This window comes from Nesoenas mayeri (genome assembly GCF_963082525.1).
Source record: "Nesoenas mayeri genome assembly, chromosome: 3".
Classification (NCBI taxonomy): Eukaryota; Metazoa; Chordata; class Aves; order Columbiformes; family Columbidae; genus Nesoenas; species Nesoenas mayeri.
In genome coordinates this window covers 87503506-87519549 of record NC_137544.1, presented here as the reverse complement: position 1 = coordinate 87519549, position 16044 = coordinate 87503506, and the positions used below count along the sequence as shown (strand labels likewise).

General features: G+C 55.0%; 2 protein-coding genes across 4 annotated transcripts; one reads left to right on the top strand and one right to left on the bottom strand.

Annotated features, from left to right (window-relative positions):
* The first annotated feature begins 1337 nt into the window (after positions 1–1337).
* On the top strand, positions 1338–8703 carry SLC35B2 (solute carrier family 35 member B2). Of its 3 annotated transcripts, XM_080342817.1 has the most exons (4): positions 1338–1379; positions 4215–4408; positions 4699–4859; positions 6572–8703. In XM_080342817.1, exons 2-4 carry the CDS (start codon positions 4252–4254, stop codon positions 7508–7510), a joined length of 1257 nt encoding a protein of 418 aa, XP_080198943.1. In that variant the 5' UTR covers positions 1338–1379; positions 4215–4251; the 3' UTR covers positions 7511–8703. The 3 variants fall into 3 exon arrangements, with proteins under 3 accessions (XP_080198943.1, XP_080198945.1, XP_080198944.1); XM_080342819.1 differs by lacking the exon at positions 4215–4408 and having other exon boundaries at positions 1359–1379; XM_080342818.1 differs by lacking the exons at positions 1338–1379; positions 4215–4408; positions 4699–4859 and adding an exon at positions 5462–5552.
* Positions 8704–12530: 3827 nt separating this feature from the next.
* On the bottom strand, positions 12531–14809 carry HSP90AB1 (heat shock protein 90 alpha family class B member 1; the record flags this gene model as incomplete). The annotated part of the gene is given in 14 exon segments (XM_080341457.1): positions 12531–12620; positions 12624–12665; positions 12669–12856; positions 13134–13168; positions 13170–13207; positions 13209–13262; positions 13541–13644; positions 13647–13707; positions 13711–13733; positions 13928–13942; positions 13945–14086; positions 14507–14527; positions 14531–14560; positions 14564–14809. Coding segments are annotated over 14 exon segments (1089 nt in total).
* Between the last annotated feature and the right edge of the window lie 1235 nt (positions 14810–16044).

The following is a 16044-nucleotide window of genomic DNA, read 5'->3' as shown; positions in this document are numbered from 1 at the left end:
CCTCCAGGCCAAAAGTGGAGGAAGCTGCAGGGTTATCTCCACATCCCTTCTGTCGTTCAGCTCACCACCCTTCCCTGCCCCCTCTCTAAGCTGAAGGAGCACGTGTGGTATATTAGGGAACCGGCAGCCAAAGGTGCTGTGGGAATGGAGACATGGAGACACCAAGTACGCCTGACACCCCCTCAGCCGGGGAAATTCCTCACTTGCTGCCTGGGAGCAGCTGCTATTGTTTGGGGCAAATCCTGCATGGCGCAATCGCCTGCGATGCTCTGGAGTGAGCCGTCATCTTCCTCCTCCCCTCTTGGAAAGACAGACAGCACGGGTATGCAGCCAGGAAAGCAGCACGGGCCCCCTCCAGGCCTCGCTGGAGCTTGCCTGGGCTCTTCAGAAGCCCTGGCCTGGATTGCTATTTCTTCTTTTGAATCTTTGCCTTTCACCTTCTGGCAGGGCCTCAACCCTGCTGCAAACAAGCCATATTCTGCTCGTGGGCCTCAGCCAGCACCTGCGAGGAGCGGGTGCGCCATGGGGCTGCTCCAGTGCCACCTTCGCAGGGGCCACGGGGCACCGTGGGTGGCCCAGAGCTGGAGCAATGGGTGCTGCAGGGCAGAGCGGCACGGTGGGGCCAGGGCTGCAGCTGGGCGTGAAGGGAGGAAAAAGGCAGAGGCAAGTGAGCTGCGCTCTTTTTTTTAAAATATTATTTTTAAATAAAAATGTCGTCTTTTTTTTTTAATTAGTGTCTTGTAAAATATTACTGGGTGGCCACCTGGTGGCTGCAGCCGGCCCTGCAGCCTTGCCTGGGGCCGGGATGCCGAGCACAGGGCGGGGGCAGCGCCCGCCGCAGCCGCGGGGTGTGCCCGGGAGGGGGCCCCGAGCCCCGGTGCAGGGCCGGGGGAGGCCAGGGCCGGTGGATCAAGGGCAGCTGCACTGCAAGCAGGTTTATTTCCCTGTGTCCGGCGCGTCTGGAGCTGAAGAGCAAGCGCGGCTTCTGCGCGTCTGGGCCCGAGGCGGTGGGGGCTCCCAAGCTCAGAATCCACGCCTGGTGCTCGGCCTGGAACCGGCTGCCCCTCGGCCCGGTGGCTGCCCCTCCCTCCCTCCCTCACTCGGTGTGTTCTGCTCCGGAAGCGACGCTGTCCCGTTCCCGCGGTAGGAGGTGCCGGGAGGCCGGCAGGACGCCCCGCCCCGCCCCCTTCCCCGCCCCGCCCCCCTCCCCGCCCGCGGCCGCCCAGCCACGCGTGTGCCCGGCGGGGCCGCAGCGCAGCCCTGGCACCTCCGGAGCGGCAGGGGGCGCTGTGGGGCGCCGTAGCCAGCCCGCCGGACGGGGGTTCCGCCGCCGCCGCGGGGAGCGGAGCCGAGGGGAGCCGGCCGGGGCCGGGCCGCAGGTGGGTAGCGGGGCCGGGGTGGGCGCGGAGGGCGGGTCGGGCGGCAGCTGTGCTGCTCGACAGGGGTGGGCGAGGGCCGCCGCGCTGCCGGCCCGCTCCCTGCGGACGTGGCCGCCGAGCGGGGGGGCGGCCCCGGGTCCCGGCTCAGCCCGCAGCCAGCCGGGCGCTGCTCCTCCCCGTGCCTGCGCCCGCGGGGCCGGTGTCTGGGCAGGGGCCGCTGGCGCCCTGGCCCTCGGGGGAAGAAAAGCCCCGGAGCGGGAAGCGGGCTCCCCTCACGCCTCTCCCAGCCCGGGGACCCCCGGGCCCGCCAGGCCCTGCCCGCGGCGGGGGGTGTCCCTGCGGTCGGCGGGGGGTCCGGGAGCCCGGCTGCTCCTGCTGGTGACAGAGGCGGCGGGTGGCTCCGGGGGACACTGGCAGATTGTCCCTGCGCCCGGCTCTGAGTTGGCTGCGGGGAGACGTAAGATCCAGAGCTGTTAGTAGGGGGTCGTGGACGTCTGAGCTCTGGGCTTGCATTTGACCTCCGCCCTTCAAGGCGCTGGAGTTGCGCTCGGGAGCAGCAGGGCTGCAGGCAGGAATTTTTTTTCAGACCTCTGGCTCAGGAGCCAAATTTTGTATCACAGCCTGTGGCCCAGCCCGGCTCTGCAGCGGTGCGGCTGGGAGCTGCCCCTCCTGTGCCGAGGGGAACAGTACCCGAGTCTGTTGCCTTGGCACCCTGGCTGTTCTGCAGGCACCAGACTAAGGCTCCTTTCATGCATCGGCATGCTGCCCGCTTGCCCTGCGCAGCCCCCCCTTTCCTACCTGTAACACTGGCGTCCCTGTTCCCTCCTAGCCTCGGCGGGGAGGGCAGGGCCTGCTGCACTGAGTCAGCTCTTGGGGCCTGGGAATTGCTAGCGCAGGCATAGAGAGAGCCATTGTCCCTCCATAGCCTCCTCTTCACGGGCGCGGTGGGAGAGCAGAGCTGGTTCTCCTCCCGTGGCAGCGCTGAGCGGGGCGGTGGGGGTAACAGCAGGCACAGTTGGGCTGAATGGAGCCGGCTGGCTTTCACTTTCTGTCGAGTTGAAGGGACACGTGACCAGTGAGTGTAGCAACCGACCCTGCCATTTATATCTGACTTCTGCGAAAGCAAATGGCCTTTCTGCAGCCTCTGCTGCGATCAGTCAGGGTTACTTAATATGGGCTGCATGTGGGCAGCGTCAGCCCCAGATGCCTGCACCAGGGCCTGTTCTTGCGTCCTGCAGCACCCATACAGCCTGTAGTGATGCCCCTGCAGCAGGAGAGATGACAGGGGTGAAGATGTCAAACTACCTTTTCTATGGGGGAGAGCAGAGGGGAATAGGAAGCAGACACAGAAACCCACCCCTAGCTGTTTGCACTTCTCCCTGGGCTGGGAATTTCTGGGTCCTTTAAGTCACACAAGGGAGATTTCAGGGTGAAACACATTCTTGGCTTAAGTCATGTTGTTGGACTATGGGGTCCTGGCCACAGCAACTGAAGATAAGAAAAGCCCCTCAGGCCTTTCCCAAGGGGACAAGAGGTTAGTGGAGAGGGCTTGTTGTTCATGAAATGGCAGGGGACTTTCTTGCCTTTAAAGCTCTAAGTTTGTATGTCTCTCAGTTTCATGCGAGGTCTACTAGAGGTCACAGTTATATTATGTTTGGGCCAGGTATATCTCACAGGACCTAAATTCCTCTGACTCAGTTGTTCTTGGCAGAGGGGGGATTAACACCTCTGGCCCTTGCTATCACAGGAACCAGAGCTGCTTCTTGTGTGTGTTTATGTACACAGCCCCACAGCATGCTCAGCTGGCCACCAAGGCAATCAGGAGGCTTTCTTTGCTGGAGAGACTGAGGCAAGGATGGAGCATGGACCAAGGAAACCTCCTGCCTTGATGCAGGAAGCCACAGCTTGCTGTGCAAGGGGAGAATGCAGGTGGCCTTGCGTGTAGGCAGTCCTTGCCAGCTTGCTCCTTCGATTGTGCACCTGGTGCTCTTGTTTTTTGCATGGCCCCTGAATATCACAGGTTTGCCTTTGTGAGAGGGGGAGGACAGTGGAGGGAAGAATTCCTCCAGGGAGTATTAAGGCTGTTTTAAAGCTGACTAGGTCACCACCTAGGGCTGCAGCTGAAGAATATCAGCTATACCTTCTTGGATAGTCCTGGTAAAATCCCAACCAGCCAGTTGGTAGAAAAGTTCCTTCCCAGCCTTGTTCTCTGGCTGTGTCTTGCTAAGCGGGTGAGCCCTGGTAATTTCCACTGAGCTGTGGGGAATGCCTTGGCACGCTGTGTATGGAGGTGGGGGAGGCTGGCAGCCTGAGCCCACCCTGTTCTCCTCCGTTTCGCTGGTGCAGCTGCAGGGGGAGGCTCTGAACCATTTGCTCTTGGAGGAAGGCCACTCTGGCCACAGGCTTGAAACGTGAGCTACTAGGTAGGAGTCCCTTTTTCCATTCAATGACCTTTTCTTTTTTCACCCAGAAGCTGTGCTAAAGTTTCATCTAAAAAGGTGAGGTACAAGGTGATTCTTGGATTTGGACAAAGGGCGTTGTCAAAATCAGGTGGTTACGATAGTGTTCCAATGTTCTCTCCAGCCCTGGAAATCCAAGTTTCTAAGTCCACGTGTTCCTAAGCCAGAGCAAACACCCTTAACAGAAGCAAAGATAAGTATCTAGTGTGTGCTCTTGAACTCCAGACGGCTTTTCCTACTGCACATGCTGCCATCCTTGCTGTTGTGGGACTTGGGTGCTGCCTGCCAGCAGGGAGCAGCCTAGGTGGCGCAGGCCTGTGGAGCAGAGCTGGCCATGTGCTGGTTGCCTATCCCCTGCCTCTTCGTCTCTCCGCAGGTTTTGCCTTCCCCTCGTGCTGGCTTCCCTCCCTACCATGGCTACTGGTGAAGAGATCCCCTCTGCCTTGCAGGACTCCTGGGGGGACTTCTGGCTTTTCCGCTTCTTTGTTAATGCTGCTGGCTATGCGAGTATTGTGGTGCCGGGATTCCTCCTCATCCAGTACTTCAAGAGAAGGAATTACCTGGAGACAGGTAAGGGCAAGAACTTCCCTTACACATCGTGCCTCCCTGTGAGCTCTCTGCAGCCCCTTCAGCGCTGACAGGTTGTTTCCCTGACCTGCTTTGTCAGACCAGGAGGGAGCTGCTCGCAGAGCTGCATCCCAGAGCCATCTAGGTGCTACCCTGAAACAAGTATCTCTGAGATCCCCACACCAGCAGATGTGGAAGCTAGTAAGGAGAGAGGCTTCACCTCTCAAGCTGGTGCAGCTTGTGGTGGCCAGACTGTGGTTAATTCTGTCTCTGTGTTCTCTTGCCCCCTTCAGGCCGAGGCATTTGCTTCCCTGTCATCAAATCATGTGTGTTCGGCTCTGAGGTGAAGTCTGTACACCAGGAGGATGGCTCCCTGCCACCCCGAGTGGAGCCCACAGAGTCCTCTACAGCCCGACAGGTCTTCAAGCTGCTCTTCTGTACTGCTGGTCTACAGGTAAGGGGCCCTGTACGTGTGTGTGTGGCCATCCCACTCTGGGAGGAGGAGGTGGGCAGCAGATTTGTGACCATCAGTTCCTTGAAGACCAAGAGTGCAGTGCTGTCCTTGATCAGGGCAGGGTTGGAGGCTGAGACAAAGCATTTCAACCAGGGTAGTCCACCTGCTGTGTCATCTCTAAGGGCTGTGGAGGTGGTGTCATCTGGGTTGGGACCTCCTGTTCATCTGATTGTAGTACTCTGTAGCCATGAATAGGGAAAATTCTGTGGTTCAGCAGATTGTTGGGGCTGCTTTTGTTCTGGCGTTCATGTCAGAGCAGCAGATAGTTTGAGCGCTCCTATCTCCCAGTGTATGGGGATATAGCGGAAGATTTGGTGAGGAGATTAGTTAAATGTAAACACGCTCAAGTGACTTGCACCTGTCTGTAGAAAAAGCACATGCATCACACTAATTGTTTTCCTGAACTTGTGTGCTTGATGAGAAACTCTAAGCACCTTATCACTATATGTGAGATTCCTGCTTTGCTGTGAGAAAAAGCGGGAGGCTGCGCCTGCCTGAGGCCTTGAAATACAGGCGAGCTCAGCAGGCCCAGTGATCTTCCAGGAGGGCTGAACTTACCAGCGCCTGTGTCCCCGCTGGTGTCACCTCTGCCTGGGAGCTCAGGTGTGGCTTCGGAGATCCCCCAGTAGAGAGGTAACTAAAATAAAACTTGCTCTTTGCAATGCATTCGTGGCCTCTGGCTCTTGCGACGTGCCTGCGTATGTGTACACACCCCAGCTCTCCTCTAGGTCACCTTCTGGGGGCTCACACGTCTTGCTTGATGGATTGGATTTGAATATTAGAGAGAAATACTGCATTCAGCTAGAATAAACAGGAATTTTTAACCTTAGTTTCACTAAGTCTCAGCTACGGCCTGAGCATCATTAGGAAGGGCAGCTTTTTGGGTCTGTGAGGACTAAAAATAGAAATGTGGGCATTGTGATAGAAAAACCCATGTATCCTGCAGCCAAAAGAAGACATCCAGTTGTTGGCCTACCAGCCCAGCCCATTCAGGCTTGCTGTGGGTCACCAACAAGTTCTTCCATCTCTCATGCCTCAGTTTCTGAGGAGGGGGTGTGCGGTGAGAGGAAGTCTGTGTTCTGTGAGGGGCTTGGTACTGTTGCACCAGAAATAGTGGAGGTGACAGCCAGAGCAGTGATCGTCCCTGGAGGACAATTTCCTCTGCTGGGTTTGAAACTAGAATTGATTTGGATGGGAGAACGGGGCCTAGGGAGCTGGAAGTAAAAACCAGTGCAGAGGCCACTGGGAAAACTGCCAGGAGCTGCCGCAGGGAGCTGGCACCAGAACCTCAGCTGTGCATCAGTAACGTTCCTTGATCCTGTCGGGCTGGTTCAATGTGCAGTTTAAAGCACAAGCGCTCACTGTACACCAGGATGTTTGCTCTGTGGGCTTCTCTCCCCTTGAAGAGGCTGTAAACTGAGCAGGTTTTGTTTGGGACAGGTTGTTTCTGGTTGTAATCACGTGGGCACTGGGTTCCCTCAGACAGGTGGAGTGGGGGGTGCCCCATCTCCCAGTGTCTCAGGAAATCATTGCTGTGTAAGGGATGAGGTAATGCTGGGGCAAGCAAAGATCTCCTGGGGTCTGCTCTTCCCGTGTTTGCTTGCGGCTGCCATTGCAGGTCCTGATTCTCCCTGTGCTCCTCTGCTTCACAGGCCTCCTACCTCACGTGGGGCGTCCTCCAGGAGCGTGTGATGACAAGAACGTATGGTGCCACCGAAACGGACCCTGGTGAGAAGTTCAAGGACTCCCAGTTCCTAGTGTTCATGAACCGCATCCTGGCCTTCACGGTGGCTGGTCTGTACTGTGCCTTGACTAAGCAGCCACGCCACGGGGCTCCTATGTACAAATACTCCTTTGCCTCTCTCTCCAACATCCTCAGCAGCTGGTGCCAGTATGAGGCACTCAAGTACATCAGCTTCCCCACCCAAGTGCTGGCCAAGGCCTCCAAGGTGATCCCAGTGATGATGATGGGCAAACTGGTGTCGCATAAGAGTTATGAGTACTGGGAGTACCTGACTGCTGCCCTCATCTCTGTGGGGGTCAGTATGTTCCTTCTCTCCAATGGTCCCAACAAGCACATGTCCACTGTCACCACTTTCTCAGGCATAGTCCTTCTGGCCGGCTACATAATCTTTGACAGCTTCACCTCCAACTGGCAGGATGCCCTTTTCACCTACAAGATGTCTCCCGTGCAGATGATGTTTGGCGTCAACGTCTTCTCCTGCCTTTTCACGGTGGGCTCGCTCTTGGAGCAGGGTGCCTTGCTGGAGTCGGTACGCTTCATGGCCCGCCACTCGGAATTCACGGCCCATGCTGTGCTGCTCTCCGTGTGCTCCGCCTGTGGCCAGCTCTTCATCTTCTACACCATCAACCAGTTTGGGGCGGCTGTCTTCACCATCATCATGACACTCCGCCAGGCCTTTGCCATCCTCCTTTCCTGCCTCATCTATGGGCATGCTGTCACTGTTGTGGGTGGGCTGGGTGTAGCCGTTGTCTTCATGGCCCTCTTCCTCCGTGTCTATGCCCGCAGCCGTATGAAGAAGCGCAGTAAGAAGCTCCCGCCAGGCGAGACCCCTATACAAAAGGTCTAAGGAGCGGATACCGTGGCATTTAAGCCACGCCTGCTGTCCTGTCTCCGCTAGGGGGCACTTGCTTGATTTCTCAGAACCCGCTGAGGAGCAGGGTGGGGTATATGGATAGGCTGGACGAGTGACACTTTGCCACCTGCTTTTCTTGGAAAAGGGGCTGGAACAAGCCCAGGGAGTACTCTGGGCTACCACAGCTCCAAACCTTTCCATTTGCCTTAATAGGTCAAAGACTTCCAGCCAAGGCATGGGCCGGGAGGCTTGCATCCGCAGGGAGGACCAGCGTGGGGCTGCTGGTACTCCTGCCCCACCTCTGGCTTGTGGCTTCTTTCCGAAGTTGCTGATGAATGAGGGAGCTCTTCTCCCTGGCTCCCTCTTGCCTCTGGCTAATGCTCCTCCTTTTCTGTCACTGCTACAGAGCTCAGCAGGAGGAAAGGGCAAGCAAAACACTAGTTTTCTTTTTGAAACACCTCCATGTGAGGCTCTCAGCACCCCTCCCAGAAGGTGCTCCAGGTAGGACAAGCACAGCTACGGGAAGGACTCCCAGCTTGTCCTACCCCAGGCCTGGGATCTGCTCTGGGAGGACATCCGGTATATCCCAGTTTGGTTTTAGCAGTTCCTTGCCCCTGCTCCAAGATTATTTTCTTCTCTCCCCTTTGCCCAGGCTGATTTTTATGCAGAGATGGATTCTGGTCGGTACAGTTCCCAAGGCTTGCTGAGTTGTTCTAGGTTGCTTTTTGGTTACATCCGCTGCTGTCACAGGCCAAAGGCTGCGCTGCTCAGAAGCCCCAGCATCGCCTCGGGGTGTCTCAGTGCCACAGTTTCTGGGCTTTGTAGTTGCCATTCAGAGAAGCACAAATAACCCCTCTTCCTGCCAACTGGACGCATCAGCCCTGGCTTTCTCGGGGCCCCACCAGAGCCCAACTGTGCCTGGAGGGCTGAGAGGTGGGGCAGAGCCCACGTGGGGTGCCTTGTTCCTGCTCCCCAGGCAGCAGGGGATGCAGCAAGGGGGCACCTGCTCCTCAGGCAGCAGGGGACAGGTTGGAGCACTGGAAGCTGCTCTTTCCCAGGAACCTGGGTTTTACTGGTTAACCCTTTTCTCCTCAACACAACCTGACTGACAAGCCAGCAGGTTTTGGTACTTTTGAAAGGCAACATTTTTCTCTTTTTATTTTATTAAATTAAAAATATGCTGCATATAGTGCCATGGGGCTAAATGTTTTTTATTTGGTTTTTTTGGGGGTTGTTTTCTTTTAAAGGAGAGACTTCCCAACCCTTCCTGTGTCCCTAGTCTCTCTGGGACAGCAAGGCTGTCTGTCTTTCCAAACACTGATGCCTGACAAGGTTCTTGCACACATGACTGGGGAGCACAGGCAGGTTTGGACCTCTGCTAATGCCAGTGAGCTGGTGGAGCTGTTAGCCCAGTTCAGGTTTAGCTCTTGGGTTTCCTGCATGGTGCAGCTTGGGCAGCACCAACAGGTATAGCTGCAGCCTGTAGAGCTACCTAGAGATAGTGCAGAGGCCCGCTGAGCATTTGCCAGCCAGGGTGCCAGCCAGCAGTGCTGTAGGCAAGGCCCTGGAAGAACCCGTTCCTTATGGGGTGCATCTGCACCCACACCAGCTCCACTGGCCCCACACTAAAGCCAGGAGAGGTTTGGGTATGAGTGGTACATCTTACTAGCACATAGGAGAGACCTGGTGAAAAATTTTGCCTGTAGGTTTAGGTGATCTGGGGTCAGAGACATGACCTTGGTGTAAGAGCCAGAGAAATGGGAGACCGGGGTGAGGGCTAGAGGAGAAACAGAGGAGGAGACCAGAGACAGGAGCTGCTTATCACAGTGCTGAGTTAGCTGAGACAATAGGGATAGCAGTACTTCATAGCGATTGGCTCCTCAGCAGTTTTACCTGTGCTCCTTTCCTTGCTCTTCAGAGTGTCTGTGCAGCCTCACAGCCCTTGGTCCTGCCCTTACAAATGCCTTCAAATGTCTGGCCCTACCATCTGCTGACAGACTGAAAATGGATTTCTTTTTTCCTTTGATCAAAAAAAAAAAAGGTTGGGAATGGGATCCCTTTTCTAATTTAAATGTAGATTTAAAGAAAAAATAGTGGAAAAACAAGGCACACAAGCATTCTAAGTTATTGTGCTGCGATCCAGCGAGACCTGGACAGGCTGGAGAGTTGGGCAGGAAAAAATTTAATGAAATATAACAAGGGCAAGTGTGGAGTATTGCATCTGGGTAGGAACAACCCCAGGTTCCAGTATAAGTTGGGGAATGACCTATTAGAGAGCAGTGTAGGGGAAAGGGACCTGGGGGTCCTGGTGGACAGCGGGACGACCTTGAGCCAGCACTGTGCCCTTGTGGCCAGGAAGGTCAATGGCATCCTGGGCTGTATTAGAAGGAGGGTGGTTAGTAGGTCGAGAGAGGTTTTCCCTCCCCCTCTGCCCTGGTGAGACCACACCTGGAATATTGTGTCCAGTTCTGGGCCCCTCAGTTCAAGAAGGACAGGGAACTGCTGGAGAGAGTCCAGCGCTGGGCAACAAAGATGATTAAGGGAGTGGAGCATCTCCCTTATGAGGAAAGGCTGAGGGAGCTGGGTCTCCTTAGCTTGGAGGAGACTGAGGGGAGACATTAATGTTTACAAATATATAAAGGGTGAGTGTCATGAGGATGGAGCCAGGCTCTTTGTGACAACCAGTGGTAGGACAAGGGGTAATGGGTTCAAACTGGAACACAAAAAGTTCCACTTAAATTTGAGAAGAAACTTCTCAGTGAGGGTGCCAGAACACTGGAACAGGCTGCCCAGGGGGGTTGTGGAGTCTCCTTCTCTAGAGACATTCAAAACCTGCCTGTGTAGCCTCACCTAGGTGTTCCTGCTCCAGCAGGGGGATTGGACTAGATGATCTTTTGAGGTCACTTCCAATCCCAAACATTCTGTGAAAGAGAAGAATTTACTGATTCACATGTCAAAACTTTCCTATCCAAAAAGAAATCTTACTTCTAAACAATTTTTTCTCCTGTCTTGGGGAAAGAAAACCACCCTGAAGGCATCTGCTAGCTCAGCTTCCGCACTACCCTAGCAGCCTGCACCCAAACAGCTGCCAGGCTTGCAGTATGGTGCCCCACAGTCCCTGGGTAAGCAACAGGTGACTCCATCAGGCTCTGCCTCCTCCCTCCCTGGTGAAGATGGATGCTGGCTGAAGCCCACATTGTGTTGTGCCTGCAGTTGCTGACAAGGAGCCAACACAACAACTTGGTGTCCCTTTCCCTTACCAATCCCCAGGGCCAATGTGGCCAAGGGTGACAAACCCCAGTGAAGGGTGTGAGCGGGGTGCAAAGTGCAGGTGAATCAGAGGTGATGATCCAGGCTTCTCCATCATCTGGGACATAGGCAAAAGCTAGGGTGTGCCCAGATACTGCAAAATGCTCCAGTGCTGCAGAAGGCCAGCAAGGACAGGCTGGAAGAGAGAGGAAAGGTAGAGTCTAGAGCACAGAGCAAGAGCCGTTTGGCCTAAGAGCTGAAGAGAATCCACTCAATAATACAGTCATGAGCTGTCACTCCACCCCCTGTGCCACCAGGGAACAGGCAGGTGGCTCCTGCCACAGGGACACACAGATCAGATGTCCTGGCACAGCTTGGCCAGCTGACACACGCAGATGGAAGAGGTTTGTTCCCAAGCCATGGAGCATGCAGCTCTCTGAGTGGAGAACTGCTGCCCAGCTGGAGATGACCCCACCTACACAGCACATAATGTGTTTCTCCAACCCATTGCATGGTGGCTGGGCAGGAAGGGGTAGAGATAAGCTAAAGCAGCACTCCGAAAACCACTCAGGGCAGGGGAGTGACCAGCTGCCCAATACACTCAGGCATACGCTGAGACTCCTTCCTCTGGATGCTAGGCATGAAACACAAAAGACCTCTCTGCGTAAACCACATTCTTTGATAATTCCACTAGACAAAACAACAGAAAAATAAACAAAAGTAACCAAGCCAACTGAAATACAGTATCCCATCCTGGGTGTTCAGGGAGGCAGCAGCTCTAAGGAAGGGCTCTCCCACCCCAGTGGAACAAGGGCAGTGTTTGATGCCTACTGGGAACATGGGAGACCCCATGGGCAGGAGGGAGGGGAAAGCTGTTGGCTCCTCACCTCTACTCTCCATCAGCTGTTACTACACAGCAGAAAGACACAGAACAGACAGGCCTCAGGCTGCCTGAATCACTCACTACCAACAAACAGGGAATTGTGCTCTCCTGCCCCCTGCCAAAAACAACCCCAACCAAATAAAAAAAAAGGAGACACCACCAAGGAGTCAGTAGCAGCTGGTGGGAGCAGATGCCCTCCTAAGCAGATGTAAAATGGGGCAGGTGACAGAAGAGGCTTCCTCCTATTTTAGTCTACCTCTTCCATGCAGGATGCATCTTAGTCTCCTGGCAGGGTAGGATTCCATCAGGAGCAGCTGCAGTCACCTCATCTTCATCCATGCCTGGGAGAGGTGAGGAGAGGGAGAGAGAGGCCTCCAAGTGATCCCAGAGGTACAGCTTCTCCCAGAGCAAAGGCAGGCTGGCTCCTGCCCACAGCCTGAGGAACAGGGCTATTAAGCACCCAGTAGTCATGCCAAACCATGATGTGCTCCGTATCAGCCATCCAACCATAAGTGCTGGTGATGATGCAGCAGGGAGATGAGACCAACCAATTTGAGATAGTTACCTGCCAATGCAGCCAAAGGTTAACTGAGCAAGGTCCACACGTGCCCTGGACTGGGCCCAGCTACAGCACACATGATACTCCAGGTTCACCTGTGGACCAGACAAAGCAAGCAGAAAGCAGCCTCCAAACAGCCCTAAGGCTGCTGTACAAACTAGTTTGGACAGCTCAGCCAGCACCTTCAGTACCCACTGCATGTTTCCCACACTTACCCTCTTCCCATCAATGCACATATTTGGGTCAGTGCCCCTCACCTACAGCCTGACAGCTTAGATGAACATGGTGCAGCACATGCTGGAACCTCTGGTCTCCTTTAGAGGCTACTCTGCAGGAGATGAGAGGCACACATTGAGCTGGGGCCCTTGTCTGCACCACTGCACCTTCTTGTCCAGGATCTCCATCATGAGTTTTCAGAGAGTCTCAAACTTGGCCTTGCTCTCTTCCATCTTCTTTTTCTACTCCTCATCCTCAGGCAGCTCCAGCACCTCCTTGGTGACTGATACCAGGGTCTTGCCATCAAACTCCTTGAGCTGCTGCACAGAGTACTTGTCAAGGGGCTCAGTCATGTACACCACCTCAAAGCCAGACTTCCACACACACTCCACAAAGGCTGAGTTGGCAACCTGCTGCTTACTCTCCCCTGGAGCTAGAAATGAGGTGCCACCAAGATGTCAGAGCTGGTTACAGCAGGACAAACAGCAGCAGTCTCTCAGAGCCCCTTGCATAAAACTGGCTGCAGCCAGGGCTCTAGGCCTAGGTGATCTTTCCCCAGGCCCCAGGGATGGGCTGTCATTCAGCAGGGGGAGCCTGCTGAAGGCAGCAGGACCTACTGGGAGGAATTTGCTTTAAGTTGAGGCTGGTAGGCAGGTAACCTCCACCTCACTAGGGCACGGAGCAGCTCTGGCTCACCTGTGATGTAGTACTCTTACGGGTCTCCTTCATATGGGATGCATACTCAAAGCAAAGTCACCTCATTGCCTGACTGGGACGCGTGGTAAATGCAGCAGCTCCAAAAGGCACTTTTGGTTGGTTGAGTCTTCATGGATGCCCAGCTGGGGGCAGAAGAGATGCATGAAGCCTCCAGGATGGGACTTGCATGCACTTGGCCATCCTCAAGGCAAAGCCATCTCTGCCTGTCCCCTAACAATTTGAGTCCTGGGCCTAGGGCAGCCAGAGGGGCCAGCTGCCCAGAAAAGCTCTTTAGGGCACTCACAAGACCCTTCTACCCTAACACCCACACAGAGAAGACATGGCACAGGACAAGCCTGCTCCTCAAGCAGACAGGGCATGGGTCCCTCCTTCCTCCAGGTGCAGGGTACCCAGCTCTCACCTTCAGATTCTTGCAAAAGTCTTCATAAAAACGTTTTTGGTAGCTCTCTTTGTCCTCTGCCAGCTCTGAGAAGTGCTCCAAAAGTTTCTTCACAATGCTTTGCAGATCACCTTGAGGATCGTGCTCTGCTGGAGCATCTCATGAGAGATGTTCTGAGGCAGGTCCTCTTATTCCACAACGCCCCAGATGAGGTCTGAGGAGGGGAAATGAAAACAGGAGTCAGATTAAGAGCTCTGAGCTTCATCACAGGAGGAAAAGTGCTAAGACACTGACTGCTGTGCACCCACACCAGCTAGCATCTCAGGCAGTCGCTTTATACTGGGAGTGGAACCACAGGCTGTGGAGGTTCCAGCTCCTCACTAGAGGCTGAGGCAGGTGGGGGCTTACTTAAATACTCAGGATGAACTCATCACAGCTGTCCGTGATGAAGACATGCCTCACATAGAGCTTAATGTTATTCTTCTTCTTCTCGAAGAGGTCAAAGGGAGCGCAGCATAGGATGAAGAGCAGGGCCCTGAATTCCAGCTGCCCTTCCACAGAACAGTGCTGCAGAGCCAGGAAGGAAAACCAGTGGGTTTGGTGCTTCCCCTTCCTGCTGGACCTGCTGTGGGCAGGATGAAGTGCTGTTCCTCAGCACTGGGGGCACAGCAGAGTCTCTAGTATCAAAGCAGCCTGCATTTGCCCCTCCTCAGCCCCACTGCCCACCACGTACCAGGGCTCTCTGGCATCCAGCAGGCCTGGATGGGCAAGTTATGTTTCTCTGAGGCCAAACACACTCATGTCGTGCTTCTAGGCTGGCATAGACAACCACTCCACCTGCACAGGGATCACAGTGTGGGCTGGGGTACCACCAAGTGACCCTGGAGCCCTCAGTCCCTCTGAGGCACAACCACGTATTGGCTCTGGGTATGGGCCAGAAAGGGACCCTCTGTCCCTCCCTGGAAGCCAGGATGGCCCAGCACTCACCTTGACAGCTAGGTGGTCCTCCTAATCATTGGTCACGCTTTTGTAGAACTCACCCTACTCTTCCTGGGTGATGTTATCAGGGTTGCAGGTCCAAATAGGTTTGGTCTTGTTCAGCTCCTCCTGATCAATGTATTTATCCTTGATTTTCTTGGTCTTTTTCTTCTTGCCTTTGTCTCCCACCTCCTCCTTCTCAGAGCCCACATCCTTGATTTTGGGTTTCTCCTCATCTTTGGATGCTACCTCTTCCCTCTCACCTTTCTCCTCCTCTGCCTCATCACCACTAATCTCTATTTCACATTCCATCTTCTAGCTGCAGAGAAGGGGACAAGCACAAGCCAGGGCCATGACCCCAGGCTCAGCCTCAATCAACCATTACCAGGAGTCCTTTTGCTTCCAATGAGAGAAACGGGCATCCTCATAATGTAACACAAGCCCAACCCATAAAATCATAGAATCATTTCAGTTGGAAGAGACCGTCAGGATCATTGAGTCCAACCATAACCTAACCTAACTCTAGCATTAAACTATGTCCCTAAGAAACTTGTCTAAATGCCTTTTAAACACTTCCAGAGATGGTGACTCCACCACTTCCCTAGGCAGCCTGACAACCCTTTTCATGAAGAATTTTTTTCCTAATATCCAATCCAAACCTCCCCTGGTGCAACTTGAGGCCATTTCCTCTTGTTCTATCACTTGCTGCTTGGGAGAAGAGACCAACACCCTCCATGTTACAACCTCCTTTCAGGTAGTTGTAGACAGCAATAAGGTCTCACCTCAGCCTCCTTTTCTCCAGGATAAACAGACCCAGTTCCCTCAGCCACTTCTCATCAGACTTGTGCAACACCTGGAAACAGGGCTTCTCCTGAAACCAGCTCCCAGGAGTCCCTCCACAGCTTAATGTAACTAAAACCTGTAGCTGAGAAGATGTGACAAAGGGCAGGAGACCCTCCTCCCTCCATTGCCCACCACCTTAAAACAGGCCCGCTTTCCCACCACATTCTCCCTCATGGACACGCCTCGCTGCCAGCCTTGCCTGCCCCACCTGTCTCTTTCCACTCCATTATCCATGGAAGGAGGCGGGAGAGCACTTTCCTGTGGCTTCCCACCCCTCCCGGGCACGCTTGCACCTGGGGCTTGCCGCCACTCCTCGACGTGGTGCTCGCAGGGCTGTGGTCCCGCACCCCTGCGAGCGCCGTGGTGAGGGGTGGTGGGGAGCCCCAGTGGTGGAGAAGGGTGGCCTGAGTGTGCTGGAGGGTGGCCTCGCAGCACCTTGGCCCCACTGGGATCTTTCTCTCGCAGTATTTCATCAGCCGCCTCAGGAACCAGACCAGTGAGGCTGCCTTTTCCCCCAGCTACCTGCAGTCCATGTTTGACAACTTCATGACTCTCTGCGCCATGGTGCCCCTCCTCGTCTTCACCTGCCTCAACTCCTTCATCCACCAGCGGTGAGCGTTGCCCTGTCCTTGCCCCTACCAGCCCACATAGGGCTGCCCAGCCACGGCTCACCCTCCTACCCCAGCACTGAGTCAAGCCGCAGC